The sequence below is a fragment of the Rissa tridactyla genome, chromosome 3 (genome assembly GCF_028500815.1).
Source record: "Rissa tridactyla isolate bRisTri1 chromosome 3, bRisTri1.patW.cur.20221130, whole genome shotgun sequence".
NCBI lineage: Eukaryota > Metazoa > Chordata > Aves > Charadriiformes > Laridae > Rissa > Rissa tridactyla.
The window spans coordinates 87,915,217-87,929,555 of record NC_071468.1 but is presented as its reverse complement, the minus strand read 5'-3'; the positions used below and the strand labels follow the sequence as shown (position 1 = coordinate 87,929,555).

At 38.7% G+C, this 14,339-nt stretch overlaps 1 protein-coding gene across 2 annotated transcripts in view; it reads right to left on the bottom strand.

Moving 5' to 3' along the window:
* The window catches only part of SNX14 (sorting nexin 14), a 56,248-nt gene that overhangs the window by 14,669 nt on the left and 27,240 nt on the right, over positions 1-14,339 (bottom strand). The window contains exons 15-21 of one of the 2 annotated variants that reach the window (XM_054195289.1): positions 13,992-14,050; positions 10,358-10,384; positions 6,498-6,630; positions 2,855-3,056; positions 1,772-1,855; positions 1,537-1,637; positions 1,128-1,239 (exon numbers count right to left, since the gene is read on the bottom strand). In XM_054195289.1, the coding sequence (XP_054051264.1) occupies positions 1,128-1,239; positions 1,537-1,637; positions 1,772-1,855; positions 2,855-3,056; positions 6,498-6,630; positions 10,358-10,384; positions 13,992-14,050 (718 nt within the window). The remainder of the gene's footprint in view (positions 1-1,127; positions 1,240-1,536; positions 1,638-1,771; positions 1,856-2,854; positions 3,057-6,497; positions 6,631-10,357; positions 10,385-13,991; positions 14,051-14,339) is intronic. The other variant, XM_054195290.1, reaches the window with a different exon arrangement.

The window sequence follows — 14,339 nt, the reverse complement described above, 5'->3', positions numbered from 1 at the left end:
CATTAAATTTGGAACTTACATTGGAAAGTATATACAATGATCAAATGATAATGACAGAATTGCTCGTTCTCACAAAAAGCCCTACTGAAATGCCAAATTAAATGTTAAAATGATGCTTAGGGAAGTGAAGCATAGTCTCAGATACAAGACGCATTACAGTAAACACCACAATTATAGGCTTTTTTTTTTTTTTTTTTTTAAACAATGCACAGTTGGAACGAGAGGGGAAGTCTGAAACAAAACAAAACCCTTTAACTGGAGGACGACCACTGAAATATCATTCGACAACTTAGTAAGCACACTAAGGGAACGGCCAACCCCAACAGGTTCACACCGTGACCAGGAGAAGCAGAAATGTAGTGGCACAGTTCAGACACGGCTTTCCTGGACCACGCTGGTACCAGAACCACAAGTGCTACAACACACAAAGACATGCCATGGCCATGAGGTTGACTTTACCAGCTCAGTCCCACTGTCCTGAGACAGCTACATTGCAGCCAAGCTGTAAAGGCACACTGCAGCCTGTTTTTTGGATTTATTAACGACTGTTACGTTAGACATCGAGAACTCCTCAACTTCCCAGTTTCCATTTGGCCTGCCTGTATCACACATCACTGCCTCAAATTCTATAGAGTAGCTCATGTTAAAAGAGATCTTAACACTAATACTAGAAATATTAAATATTGCTGTTTTCAGATTAAAATAAACAGATTTTAATCAACTAACACACCAAGGTAATTTATATTAAGAAATCATTTATACCATCGCAACTGTAAACAATGACTTATTGTACAGATTTGACTTGTGACAATACTGTAACTCTTCTTGAACTATGAACTTTGTTAGAGAAATCTTATCACTTTCCTTGCTGACACAAAAATTCGAAAGCAACCACATTAACACTTTTTTTTTTTGCATAATCTCAAAATGTCTTTTTTTGTTCAAGGAAAAAGTATCAGCATATCTTGCTTGCTGAGCTATAATTTTAAGGGCTGTGAAGGAGCAGAATTCTTATTTCCTACATCCACATCCTCACACAAGAGTTATCTGTTCATTACTACTATCATTCAATCACAATATCTACAGTATTAGTATTAGTCAGCATAAATAACTAGCATATTACATACCGAGATTCACATCAGGCAACATTTTATCAAGAAACTGAGTCTCTCCTCCATTAGGGGACAGGAAGTCAGCTAAAAGCTGGCTGTTACTTAGTTCTGGATGTTGCAGAAGTTTCTTTGAGACAGAAGGAAAGAAAGAAGTGTAAGTACTTTAAAACTAATCTTTAAAATTCAATTTCTCTATAGCAAAAAGAGATATTCAAAGAGTATTATAGTAGCATAGATATTGTAATTTGAAAAAGATTTCTGGTTTTGGTCACATGAAACTTTTAACAAGTTTTGTTTGCCCACTTCGATCTTTTCTACAACCCAAGTTACTTGGAAGCAAGCAAAAAAAAATAGCAGATATTCTTTTATTAATTTTATATTATTAGTTTTAGAATATTCTTTGCTCCAAAAGTTTGTTTGATACCTGCAGATATTCCTGAAACTCCTCTCTCTTGGATTTTAAGAACTCATAGTTCTTGGGGCCAATGATTCTCTTTGAGGGAAGCTGAGCATCAGGAAATGTACCTAAAAGATATCAAGGAGACTAAATTATTCTTGTAACACAGTAAACATTGGTTTCATCATTTTAAATTTCAGCTCAGTACTGAATGATAATCACAGCAGAGGGAAAGTGGCTTTCCAGATGATGGAGAACATACCGTGAAATTCCGTTAGCTTTGACTCAAGCACATAAAATTCAAGATACTTCCTGTAGACAGACCAGTGTTCAGGTTCATGCCCAACTAAGGGGAAAAAAAAACCCAAACCAACATTAAAAATAAACCAGGTTTTATGCCACTTGACAAATGAACTAAACAACAGCAAAGATATGTTGGATTATTACTGGAAAAACCTCAATGATATTAATATCCTCCATATTGTCGTAACACAAAGAAAAAATCCCAGCCAGGTAATTTAAGTGTTAAATTAAAATGCATATCTGGTAGACAAACATGGTACTAGCACAAAAATTATCATCTCATTTAGGGGATCCCTAAAATCTAAACAATGGAGCACTGCATAATTGCAAAATTTATCAGGGCTGACTATGTTATATCTATTTTCAAACTTTTAACCAAACGATCAACAGAAATACTATTTGCTGAATACAGTTCTCTGCACCGTCAGCTTGAATCCTGATTCTTTTTCCTGCTGGAAGATATCACTAACTAACTAAATTATCACTAAATAACATTTCCTGCTTATTGTGGAAGTATTAGTTTCACTAACAGAAATCTATGCAGCCCCAGGATGATGCTGTTTTCCCCACTCGATATGGATGCATTACTATCTAGATACTGATAAACTATCTGCAAGCCAGGATGGTTCCTAATAGGCAAAACACTTTAATTTCTTAACAATTATATTTTAAGGTTACAGAAGAAGTTATTTATTGCTGGTTATCCCAAAGTTCAGAGTGGGTGAAAGAAAAGCATGCCGGGTGTTTACTGACATGCATCATAGGATCAATATTTTTGGAAAGAGAAAGCCTCAAACTTTGGCATGAAGTCTAAATGGAACTGATTCATGCTGAGGAGTCAGTTCTCAACTCAAATACTAAATGTGATCATTTTGCTCTCAAAAAGATTTCCTCAGAATGTTCAAGTCATTATTTCAAAATCAGAAGAACATGTATGCAAAATACACTGCAACAGCCACCAGAATACAGCACACTAGAATATTTTGAGTTCACTTTTAAATAGCATTTAAATGACATTTTATTTATCCACAACATTGCATACCTGCCCTTCTGTCATTTCTCTCTACATCAATGCAGAACACAGGAATTCTCTCCTTTCTGTCTTTTCTTTCCGAAGAGGGATCCTCAAAAAAATCTACATATGGGATGCTAATTTTCCATGCAGCAAGGTTGCGGGGTGTATTCGGCGTACTAACAGCCTCCTCAGGAGAATCATCTTCCATCACCATAACGCCTTCTTCAATCTGTAAAGATTCAAACATCAAGATCTACAGTTCTATTTTAATTGGTACAGTGTACCTTTGCAAAACTTATATACAATAACAAAACATAAATTGAGTCTTTGAGTATGCATCACTAAATAATAAAAGAACAAAACCTCCATTTCATTAATGGAGTCTTCATGTAGATGAATTTCTATTTTTAGATCCACTGCAAATTAATTTGAAGTTAGCAACTTTTAGTGAGAACTGAAAGTTTTCACAGAACTATCAAGTTCCATATCTGACATTTCAGGGAAGGGGAGGAGGGAGAGAGAGAACCAGAAGTACCAGAGGAGACAGCTGGAAGAATGCCTTAGACACAGACTGAATGCTACAGGAACCAACTTGGGTCCAGCAGATGTTGGGTCCAGCAGATGTAGCTGCACTGCATTTTTCAGCATACTAGGACCCAAATTGAAGACTTGACCTTTATGCTAGGCCAGGCCAAGAAGCCATCTAAACACAACAAAAGACAGAAGCCAACAGTGCACCAAGCTAGAAGGTCTCCCACCCCACAGCCAAGTGTGATGGAGTGTGTTGTGGACACATGAATCTGACTTGCTCTGCAAGGTGAAACACAACCATTGGGATTGAATCCCACAACTGGGATTGAATTATTCCTGCAGCCCAGAGCTCTTTTTATTTTTACAAGTGTAAGCAAGCAGTTGAAAAAACAGTAGTCCTGTTTCCTTATAAAAATTGTTTGAATCTGATGTAGCCTGCTGCAAGGGCTTCTAGAACATCACAAACCTGCGAGGAGGCAAGCGCTGCCTGATGAGGAGCAACACCCAAGCCCATCGTCCTGCCTCCAGCCTGCGCCCGCCGCAGCGGCAGTGAGCACCTCGCTCTGCCCACCACAACTTACAGAGCTGTTAACTACGCTGAGACAGGCTGGAGTTAAGGTGCAGTTCAAAAGTACACTGATTTAGTAAGTCTCACATACAGACTTGGGAGTACTGCCACTTGTTAAAGTTAAAATAGGAGATTTTAACATATGAATTTACAACACCTGGAACTACAGCAAACTGGAAAGCATGAATCCCACTTTCAAGTCCTTTAGCTGATAAAGATTGAGCATGGTTTAATGGAATTGGCATTATCATGGTAGCAGCATACAAAGCTGCTGCCAAGAGCCACAGAAAGCTGATAGCACATATTTCCATACCTACATGATTTCCTTAGACTAAATGGATGTTTCCTTTAGGCTTTAACTGCAACCAACATGACTTTGTCAAAAAAAGAAAAAAAAAAAGACATTGTTCCGTTTCTGTCACAATGCACAGAACTCCATTTCCCTGCCATTCTTTCTATTTAACTTGAATCCACCAAGCTTACATTACCACCAATGTCTGTAGCATACTGCGCTGCCACCGTCTCACAATTGTACCGTCATTTCCCAGATCATGTTTTTCTTGTCCCAGAGAGCTCTTCCTCTGACCCTGTGATGCCTTCTAGGAAACTACACCTCGGCACTTACTGTGACGTTACTGGTGTTGAATTCTGTATATTCAATGTTCATTCATTAAATGTGGTCACGGCTCTGTCCAGCTCTTCAGATGCACAGTAACCTTACAACACTTCAGTGTTTTCTCTCCCCGTTTCTTCTTCCCACCCACACATACCAAGTGAAGGGACTGAGGTATTTCCCAAACTTTGTCTCAGGTGCTTTTAGTAAAAATGTAGTATCCTCCTTTTATTTAATTAAGTTATTTGAGACAATGCTGCATGTAAAACTTTTCATTCTTGCCTAAGCTAAAACCATTCTGTCCATTTGCAAACCTTCCTTAGTAAGGATTAGACTCTATATTGACTGTCTCTCACTGAATTCAGCAACTTCTCACAAGTAACTTGTGGTCTGGCATAAAAACATATTCCTTCTCTGAGCTCCACTGCTTCAATTATACTTCTACTAATTCCTCTCCTACAGGGGAATTATACTTCCACACCCTTTGGGTAGCAGAATCTACAACAGCGATACTGCAAAATTAACCCGTTTTCATCAGAATCTCACCTCAAGAAGAGAAGTTACAACAAAAACTTAACTGTCCAAGAAATTAATGGAAACAGTTCTGCCCCCTTAAAGGCATAACTTCTATGAAGATTTAGCCTGTACAGAAAATTGCCTTTTTTTCCCCTCCTCTTAAAGAAAAAAGGGTCCATGTCTTTCCTGTGCTGAGGGGTCCAGAGCTGGAGGTAGAACTCCATGTGCAGTCTCACCAGAGAGGAGTAGAAGCTGAGAAACACCACCCTTGACCTGCTGGCCACGGTCCTTTTAATGCGACTCACGATATGGTTGGCCTTCTGGGCTGTGACCACACATTGCTGGCTCATATTGAGCTTCTCATCAACATACACACCCAAGTCCTTCTTGGCAGGGCTGCTCTCAATCCCCTCTTCCGCAGCCTGTACTGATAATGGGGGATGCCCCAACCCAGGTGCAGGACCTTGCACTTGGCCTTGTTGAACCTCATGAGGTTCGCACGGACGCACTTCTTGAGCTTGTCTGGGTCCTTCTGATGGCATCCCATCCCTCAGGCGTGTCAACCACACCACATAGCTTGGTGTCCTCTGCAAACTTGATACCACTGTCTGTCATTGATGAAGATATTAAACAGTACTGGTCCCAATGAAAAAAATGATGACCAGATGAAAAGCCACGCATGCAGTCCTATCACAGAATGGTTCGGGTTGGAAGGGGCCTTCAAGATCACCTACTTCCAACCCCCTGCCATGGGCAGGGACACCTCCCACTCGACCCGGCTGCTCAAAGCCCCATCCAGCCTGGCCTTGAACACCTCCAGGGATGGGGCATCCACAACTTCCCTGGGCAACCTGTTCCAGTGTCTCACCACCCTCACAGGAAAGAACTTCTTCCTAATATCTAATCTAAATCTCCCCTCTTTCAGTTTAAAACCGTTACCCCTTGTCCTGTCATTACACTCCCTGATAAAGAGTCCCTCCCCATCTCTCTTATAGGCCCCCTTTAGGTACTGGAAGGCTGCTATAAGGTCTCCCGGAGCCTTCTCTTGTTCAGGCTGAACAACCCCAACTCTCTCAGCCTGTCCTCATAGGAGAGGTGCTCCAGCCCTCTGAGCATCTTCGTGATCTTTATCCAGAGTTATAAAATGGCATGGTAAGTTTTTAGAGAAAAATTCATTGTTTACAAAAACGTCTGATACTGCTACTTTCAGTACTTCTCTCTACTAAAGCAATAAGCTCAGAGGCACGCTATCTGGGAATGTGGCCTTGGCTTGTGATTGGATACAGGGAAAAACAAGGCAACTCAATCAGAAGCCAGCACATGGAAACTCTGCAGTGAAGTAAAACAGCAGAAAAGGCAGAAACTTAACATTTTCAAGTAAAGAAGGAAAAAAACCCAACAACAACAACTACTTAAAAGACAAATCTAAAGTTTTTACTCACAAAGTCATCTTCCCCTTCATTTAAGTTATAGTTAGGCAACATCGCTCCTTCCATTGCAGAACTCTTGAATACACCTTTTATTTTGTTACCTATTCTGCTTATTCCAAATGATTCCCCTCTCTTCTGTGTGGTCCTAGGGGTACAGAAGCCAGAGTTCACAACACAAGGCATAGTACTACACAGCAGCTCAGCAGGCCATTGCACATCATTTGCAGATAAAAGAAACAACCCTATAAACAAGTAGCCAATATATTTAAGAATTCCACTTAAATTGAAATTCATTTACGGCAAATTTGTTCTCCGATCGATCAGCAAAATTTCTTGATTACACTTTTAAGAGAGATGGGATTCCCATATACTTAACCATGAGCAAACATCAACACTTTTATAATAGTACCCAGTAATGCAGGACACAGAATAAACAATTAACTATGCAGCACAGTTTTGTTTTGACATCAGAAATCGTGGTATTGGTACAGGCACGCACACCAAGAAGGTCATTAAACTCTGTTGTTTTCCATGTACTCATATTTAAATATTTATCTACTCATGCCAAGTACTGTAAATGGTGTAGTTGGATGCATTTTTTTGCATAAACATCCCAGAATTTTACAAGTATGTAGATTCAAGATAGATCACGACTTTTAAGCATTAGGGACAGACAAAAGGAATGTGCAAGGAGCAAGACTGAGCATGAGAGAAAACAGATGCAACTGAAGAATCTTGGCTTGAAGAGCTAGCCTGACTGAAAGATGAAGACTTTTTAAAGTCTTGCCACTTATGACAAAGCATCCAAAAAGCAACAAGGTATGGAAAAAGAAAAATGACTGGGCAGGAAGCACACTCCTTACCGAGAGAACAGATTTTATAGCATTCTTATGCCCTTACACAAGACCTGACACCGAAGATTACTTCTTACGTAGAAACACTAACAATTCTGGAAAGAAAAATGTTTCTGTTGAATATGGAATTAGCCTGAGGTTACTTATTCTGATTCAATAAATATAGTTGATGGGCGAATTAAAAATCAATAGAGTGAACTGCAGAATCAAAGATTCAAAAGAACTTTATAGATAATTGAGATTAAAAGTACTTTAGAGGATCAAAAAAATATCCCGCGTGGTTTTTTCCTTTAAAACAAAAAATTATGAACTACTGAACAGTAGTACCAAACAGAAGAGGAGAGACCAGCAGCTAAAGCGTCTTCATCACCCATAAAACCATGTTGACAACATCAGCTGCTGACTCAAAATGTGCATGTCTGTGTTACTAACAATCTTCCTGTTTATAATTTTATCCAGACTGTGTACATGACTAAAAGTGCATAAATAATCCACTGTTTTTCCAAATCTTTTGCTTTTTCTATCTCATATTATTATCAGCTCCAAAGCAGACAGGCACCATCTATCTTATTTATCTCTGCTAACCAGAGATAAGGTTGGTTGACTGCGGTTAGTCTAAATCCATGTCTGAACAATTTTACTCGATTTTTAAACAACTTCTTCTATATGTTATTGTGCCGAACTGAACTTTTTCACTTTGGGGACCTACTTGAATCTTGTTCAAGAGCTTAAACAGTGGGCTAGCAAAATACAAACCTTATTCAGAAAAAAATAGGCAGCTTTTCTAGACGGGTAATACCTCTGGCTCGACTCTTCAAGAAGTTTTCATCATTCCTGTGAAAGCTTGTGCAGTTCTCAAGATTTTGAGCAAAATCATTAATTTGCACAAGCTTCAAGATTTGATAAGAGTAATCCGGGCTCAGATTAGTTCTTTCCTGCACTGATCGTGCTCCAGCTGAAGGCAGAACACAGTTTTGCCTGTAACTGCAGTACTGAGCTGTATGGGGCCAGGACTCAACCCGATAGCTAGGAACCACCCCTTCCTGCCCTAATGCTGAGCCCGAAGATGATGCCTAATGAGTACGAAGCAATTACTAAACTGGAACAGGTATAAAGTAACAAACTAGGATGGGATTCTCTCCACAGGGAGACACACAAATCTGGAACACAAACTGGTGAACAAGAGGTAACACAGACACTTCTGGACAACCTATGGAAAGAACATACATCTGGTTTAGAAAAAATACTCGCGCAAGCACACAGAGCGCAAACCAGATTAGATGAGCATGGAAAAAATATGGGGATGTTAGCAGAGACGGACAGACAACAGGGTGATCAAAATTTTGAAGAAGGTAAGCAAGAAAAAAAGTACATATACAAAAAAACCCCAGGTACCGGTATGAAAATCTACTAGATTCACTGGCTAAGTAGAAACAGGAGAAAGAACTTCAAACTAGGTGGAAGGGAATAGATGGGATTAGGATATGGTCAGGTTCAAGGCATGGGAGAAGAAAGAGGAGAGGAGGTGGCCAGTGTAACATAGAGACCAAGTCTTTCAAAACCTGTCAATAAATATATATACAAAACTCGTTGGGAAAAGTATCCCACTCCCTCTAACGCTGAACCATGCAACAGCATTATTACACCGTCGTTCTGTAGTTGCTTTCTTGGCAGGGCCCCGAGTGGAGAGTCTACAGGTTCTGACATTGCCGATGAATGATGTGATGACAAGAGGCTGGAATACATTTCTTAAAATTACAATTGCTGTTCACTCTATAGCTGGAAATTGCAACCAAAGATTGCATTAGTGCCACTGTGCGCTGTGGCATTCTTTAATTGTGGATGGTTGCAAAATAATTTTCCCACAGGATCCCTGCCTCATTCAGTGCATTAAACAGATCTTTGCAAGTGATCTGCCAGGGCTGTGCAGCTGAAGAATGCTGTTGTAAACCTCTACGGGTCAAGAAGTATGAGACAAGTTGTATGTATCAGAAAAGCTAGATATTTACATGCATGTGAAGTCAGAGTACCATTTTATTTGGCTTAAAAGCCCTACCCCACAATTAGGAGAAATGCTGAGTGCATAGAGCTGCACTTAAAAAAAAAAAAAAATATCAATGAACTGCACTTATATCTCAAGTATTCCTTATTCCTCAACAATCTAGCAAGCTAGAACTCTGCACTGAACTGGCACACATAAGATAAAAAGTGTCTATAAACCTTAATTCCTAACCTGCAAAATGAAGTTGATAAACTTCCCTCAAGACTCCAGAATGGTATGAGTAATATATGTAATACTGATGCTCTGATAAATTCTAAGGAAAAGTCCATAATGAAAAAATTGTTTTCTGAGTTTGGATAGCACGTATTTAAAGAGGCACAAGTAATGAGAAAACAAACCATTGAACAGCTATTAAGGCATTAATGTGTGATCACAGACTACCTAGAGCAAAATAGCATATGTTGTAATCAAACCTATAACAGACACAAGAAAAGCTGCAGAGAGAACTGATTTGGGGAACTGCTGGGTTTGAGTGCTTGATAATATCTATAAAATGGTTATGTTTGCATGCAACGTTAGGCAACGATCATCCTGGACACAGCTGTGCAAGACAGAACAAGCAGTTAAATGGATAAAACCTCAAACAGGACCTGGAAACGTGACACGGAATAAAGGAAACTTTGGAGCAGCTAGCAGTCACAGGCAAAAAAAAAAAAAAAGTTATGTAAACAGATTTCAAAACTAATAAGAACAAATAAATAATTAACAGCAAACAATATTAATATATTGCAAATTCATGAAATTAGTAATTAAGAAATTTATAAACATTTGCGAAGAGGACATGAGGAGTAAAGCTTGTTGTGGGGAGAAATGCAGTTTAGTCCAGAGAAGACATTCACATGTTGGGGTTTTTTTAAATAAAACGGACAGTTAATTGCTGTTACAAAGGCTGTGTGATGCAGTCATGATAGATGTGGTGTAGCTAACACACAACAATTATCAAGTGTTAGACTTACCGGAAGTCATCCAAACTCAGGCTACTTCTGCAACAACAGGCACATAAATTACCTCAGAGCCCATGAAAAAATAATGTTTAAAAAAAAAAAAAAAAGAGAACCAAAAACCAAACCAAAACCCAACCAAATTTGACAGACCTATCCCAACAAAACTGAAAAGGCTTTGACCAACACTACAGATTATATCAAAAACATGGTACCATTAGGAGTCCCTGATGTAAAATATGTAAAAAAAAAAAATACGGAAGTGAAATGCAAACGGTACCTGCACATTTCATCACCACAATCATGGCATTTAAATTTAAAACCTAAGTTATTGAAACTTTCAGGTCTTCGCTGACATTCAAGATGAGCAGCTACCAGTTTATAGAGAACGACTCATTTTCTTATAGTTACCTGTGGTGCCAAACAAGCAGCTAACTTTTTCTACAGCCAATGTTCACAAGTCATGTAGGAATCTAGTTCATTTGGCCAACGCAAAGAAAAGGCTGTGGACTTACTTTACGTAAAAACACCACCCCACCCCTCATATTAGATATAGTAAAAAACACTGTTAAAATAGTCGGGGTTTGGGGTGTGTTTTTTTATTGTTTATTCCACAGATTTTAAGAACTATCATGTATTTTTGACATTCTACATAACCTGGTACATGGAACCAGTGCCTCAGCCATCAACTCAGTAATTCCAACCAAAATGTTTAAATGGATTAACCACAAAGACAGTCACCACACACACAATTTTAATTCACTGCAGCTACTGAATTCTGGGCAAACTGATATGGGATTAAAAGATTCACATTTTAGATTTTGTTTTACAAGAGGAACTGATTCTAAGGGATCTTACACCGTCTTTAGTCATGTTAATTGTGAAACTGGAAGCATAACCTACCAAGTTGGAACTGATGGTGACAAACAATTACATTGCACACAACTGTTTACAGACTTAATTCTGTGGGGTTTACTCCTAACCACTCCCCATAATTTTAAGTATCTTTTCTGCTTGGTCCTTTACTTGAAAAATGCTTTAATTTTATTGCTATCTCAATGATGAAAAAATCAGGATGTGTCTATTTCTATACGTGGCCATGGTGTGTAGAAAATCAAGGCAGATATTAACAGCTATCCAGCAGTCAAGGAGTTTATATCACATAATGGCTTTTCTTTTTTTGTTAGACTTCCAACACTGAATACCATTAAGTAATGTAGTAACAATGTATTACAAATATATAAATATGAGAGAGGGAGAAGGAATTCTTGTCCTCTCTTCCGCACACCCGAAATTAAGTCATCAGAATTGGAACTTAATACATCAGTTTTCATTGGCCACATACATTAAACATTAGGTGCAAAATACCAGTTACAGAGTTAAACTGTTGACAACCACTGCTAGTTATCAGGATATCCTCAGTGTGACTTCTTTACTTTCCAGAAATACTTGGGACATCTCATCTATCACCTTAGCAGTTTACAAAGCACATTATTTGTGTGTACGTATCTGTACGCCAAAAGCTATGATTATTTTGTATAGTTCAAAGAAGTGATGCAAACCACAAATTACACATTGATAGTCACTTCTTCCTACTTTCCCACTAGTATTTTCTAGAAACTGCTCTATAATTTTCTTGTCTTAGAGTAAGTGAAATCTTTCAACACATTACCCACGTGTGTATTCCACTGGGATTTCACATCTACTACTTGATCTGACTTCTTAACCAGCAGTATCTATGCAATATACACACAGTACCCCTACCAAAGCATCAAAGATTCGGAAAACAAAACTCATCTCTTTGCATATCATTCCTCTCAACTGGAACTAATGCTAGAAAAGAGAAGAAAAGGCAGGACGAGGTATGTGCATATGGATAACATCTGGAATAATTCCATAACCTTTTTTTTTTTAAATTTTCTTTTTTCCTTGGCAGTGACTGTCTGTACCAGATTCTGCAGAGGGAAACTCCAAAGCAACAGGCAAACTAATTTCAGATAGGACCTCTGTTTCATGGAAACAATCACAGAGGCACCACTCCAGGAACATACAGTATCTTATATCATAAACCATCATATATACTCAGGGCATTCAAGTTGTTCTAAAATATAAACCAGATACATTTTCAGCAATGTTATGGATGCTGTTTGAACTCCAAGGGAATATGTTGTAACAGTCCCCAAACAAAATTTGCTTATTTTGTAGCCAGAGATTTATTTCAAGAAGTCCAGGAAGAGACTACCTTTAATTTCACCCTTTCTGTTCTGGAAAGCAAAGCACCAAGGTGGCGACCTAAATGTTTTCATCTTTTAACTAGATTTAAGAAGTGTACGAGAGGATACTTTCAACCCTTGACATGAATAATTTTGGGAAAGATACCAGAAGGCAGATTGAAATGTCTGGATGGAACCCTGTAGCCATCTTCAACAGAAGCTGGAATGTGTTTTAAGGTCACCATTCCTAGTGGAGTATCACATAGGGGAAGAAATGCAGTTTGGTCTAGCTGCCTTTCATGCCTCTTTGCTAAGAAACGGAAGCTTGTCAGCACCAGTCTGAGAAAGCGCTACACCAAAGCCTGAGTCCCGGATCTACAAGAACTGTAAGGAGTACATAATAGACGTCACAGATGCAGATAGATTGAAGAGAACCACCTTGTAGTTTTTTTAAGACATTAGCAGGGGAGAAAGTGATCTTGCAATAATACACCTCACAGCAGGCTGCAAGTCAAGAGGGCCGCTGCTAGGTGTGTATCTAATGAAAGCAGAAAAAGTTAAATAAATTGCTGTAATCTAAGATGATAGACACTAGCATTTTCCATAATACCATGGATCTTAATTCATACCAAGAAAGCAAGCCTATGCAAATTAAAGGCTGTCTTACTGAACTTTTCCTTCTTTTGGCTAAACCGCAAGAGCCATTCAGTTGGGCTAGTCTATGACTGCGCCATCCAGCATGGATGAAAGAAAAGAAAAAGACAAGAAGCGATGAGACCTCAAGCTTACTCAACCCAACGCCACAGTGGAAGATCACCCATCCATACCACAGGAGCTGCTCTTCTCCACAGGCCCTAAGGAGCCTGAAGGTGGTCTTTAAGTATATAGCGCAAACCCAGAAACAATGCTTCTGATGATACATTTCTGCAATGAATGGAGAAAGTTGGGGGACAGAAAACATATTCTACCTAGGAGAAATGGCAAATCCTTGTCACAACAAGAGGAGATTCCCACTGCATGACCAGGTTGGTTAGACGCAAGGTGCATGGTACCTATCACTGCAAGACCTGAAATCCAAGGAGACACAGCTGCCAACCAACAAAATGGTATTCGTATATACAGTGAATTAAATCACCACTTTATTTCCATGTTAGCTTGTTCTCACTGGACATTTATTTTTCCATTTCACCTTCTCAAATGTTGAGGTCTAAATCACATTTTAAATTCAACATAAAACACTTCAAAGCAAAGATACAGCTTGCATAATATTGCTTGCTCCTTCAGTATGTAATTTGTCCATTTGAAAAAAAAAAAAAACAAGAGCTAAAAATTCAGTCAAATTAGCATCAGGCAGTAGCAAAATTCCTATGGTTTAATATTTTGACCTTTTTAACTAAAAACCAAAGACAAACACTTAAAGAGTCTACCATACCTACCTGTTAAACTTTGAATTGCGTGTTGGTGACTCTGCTCCTCTTAAAAGGTGTCTGAAGTACTACAACAGACAAAAAAAGTATCAAAGAAAGCACTGGACGAACTGAGGTAAGGGCTACTATACAACGACATTGCAGAATTCAGGAAACAAGAACAGAAGTAAAAACACAAGCCGACCATAATCTAGCAGTTAGAATACTCATCTGGAAAAGGACAGGACAGATTTGCAATACATGGTCCCAGGACTACTTATTTTACTTTACATAGTGTCAGGATTAAAAAACCAAACCAGAAATAAAACTAAATTAAGCACCAAAATCCATGTCTCCTCCTCATTAAAAATAAAAATA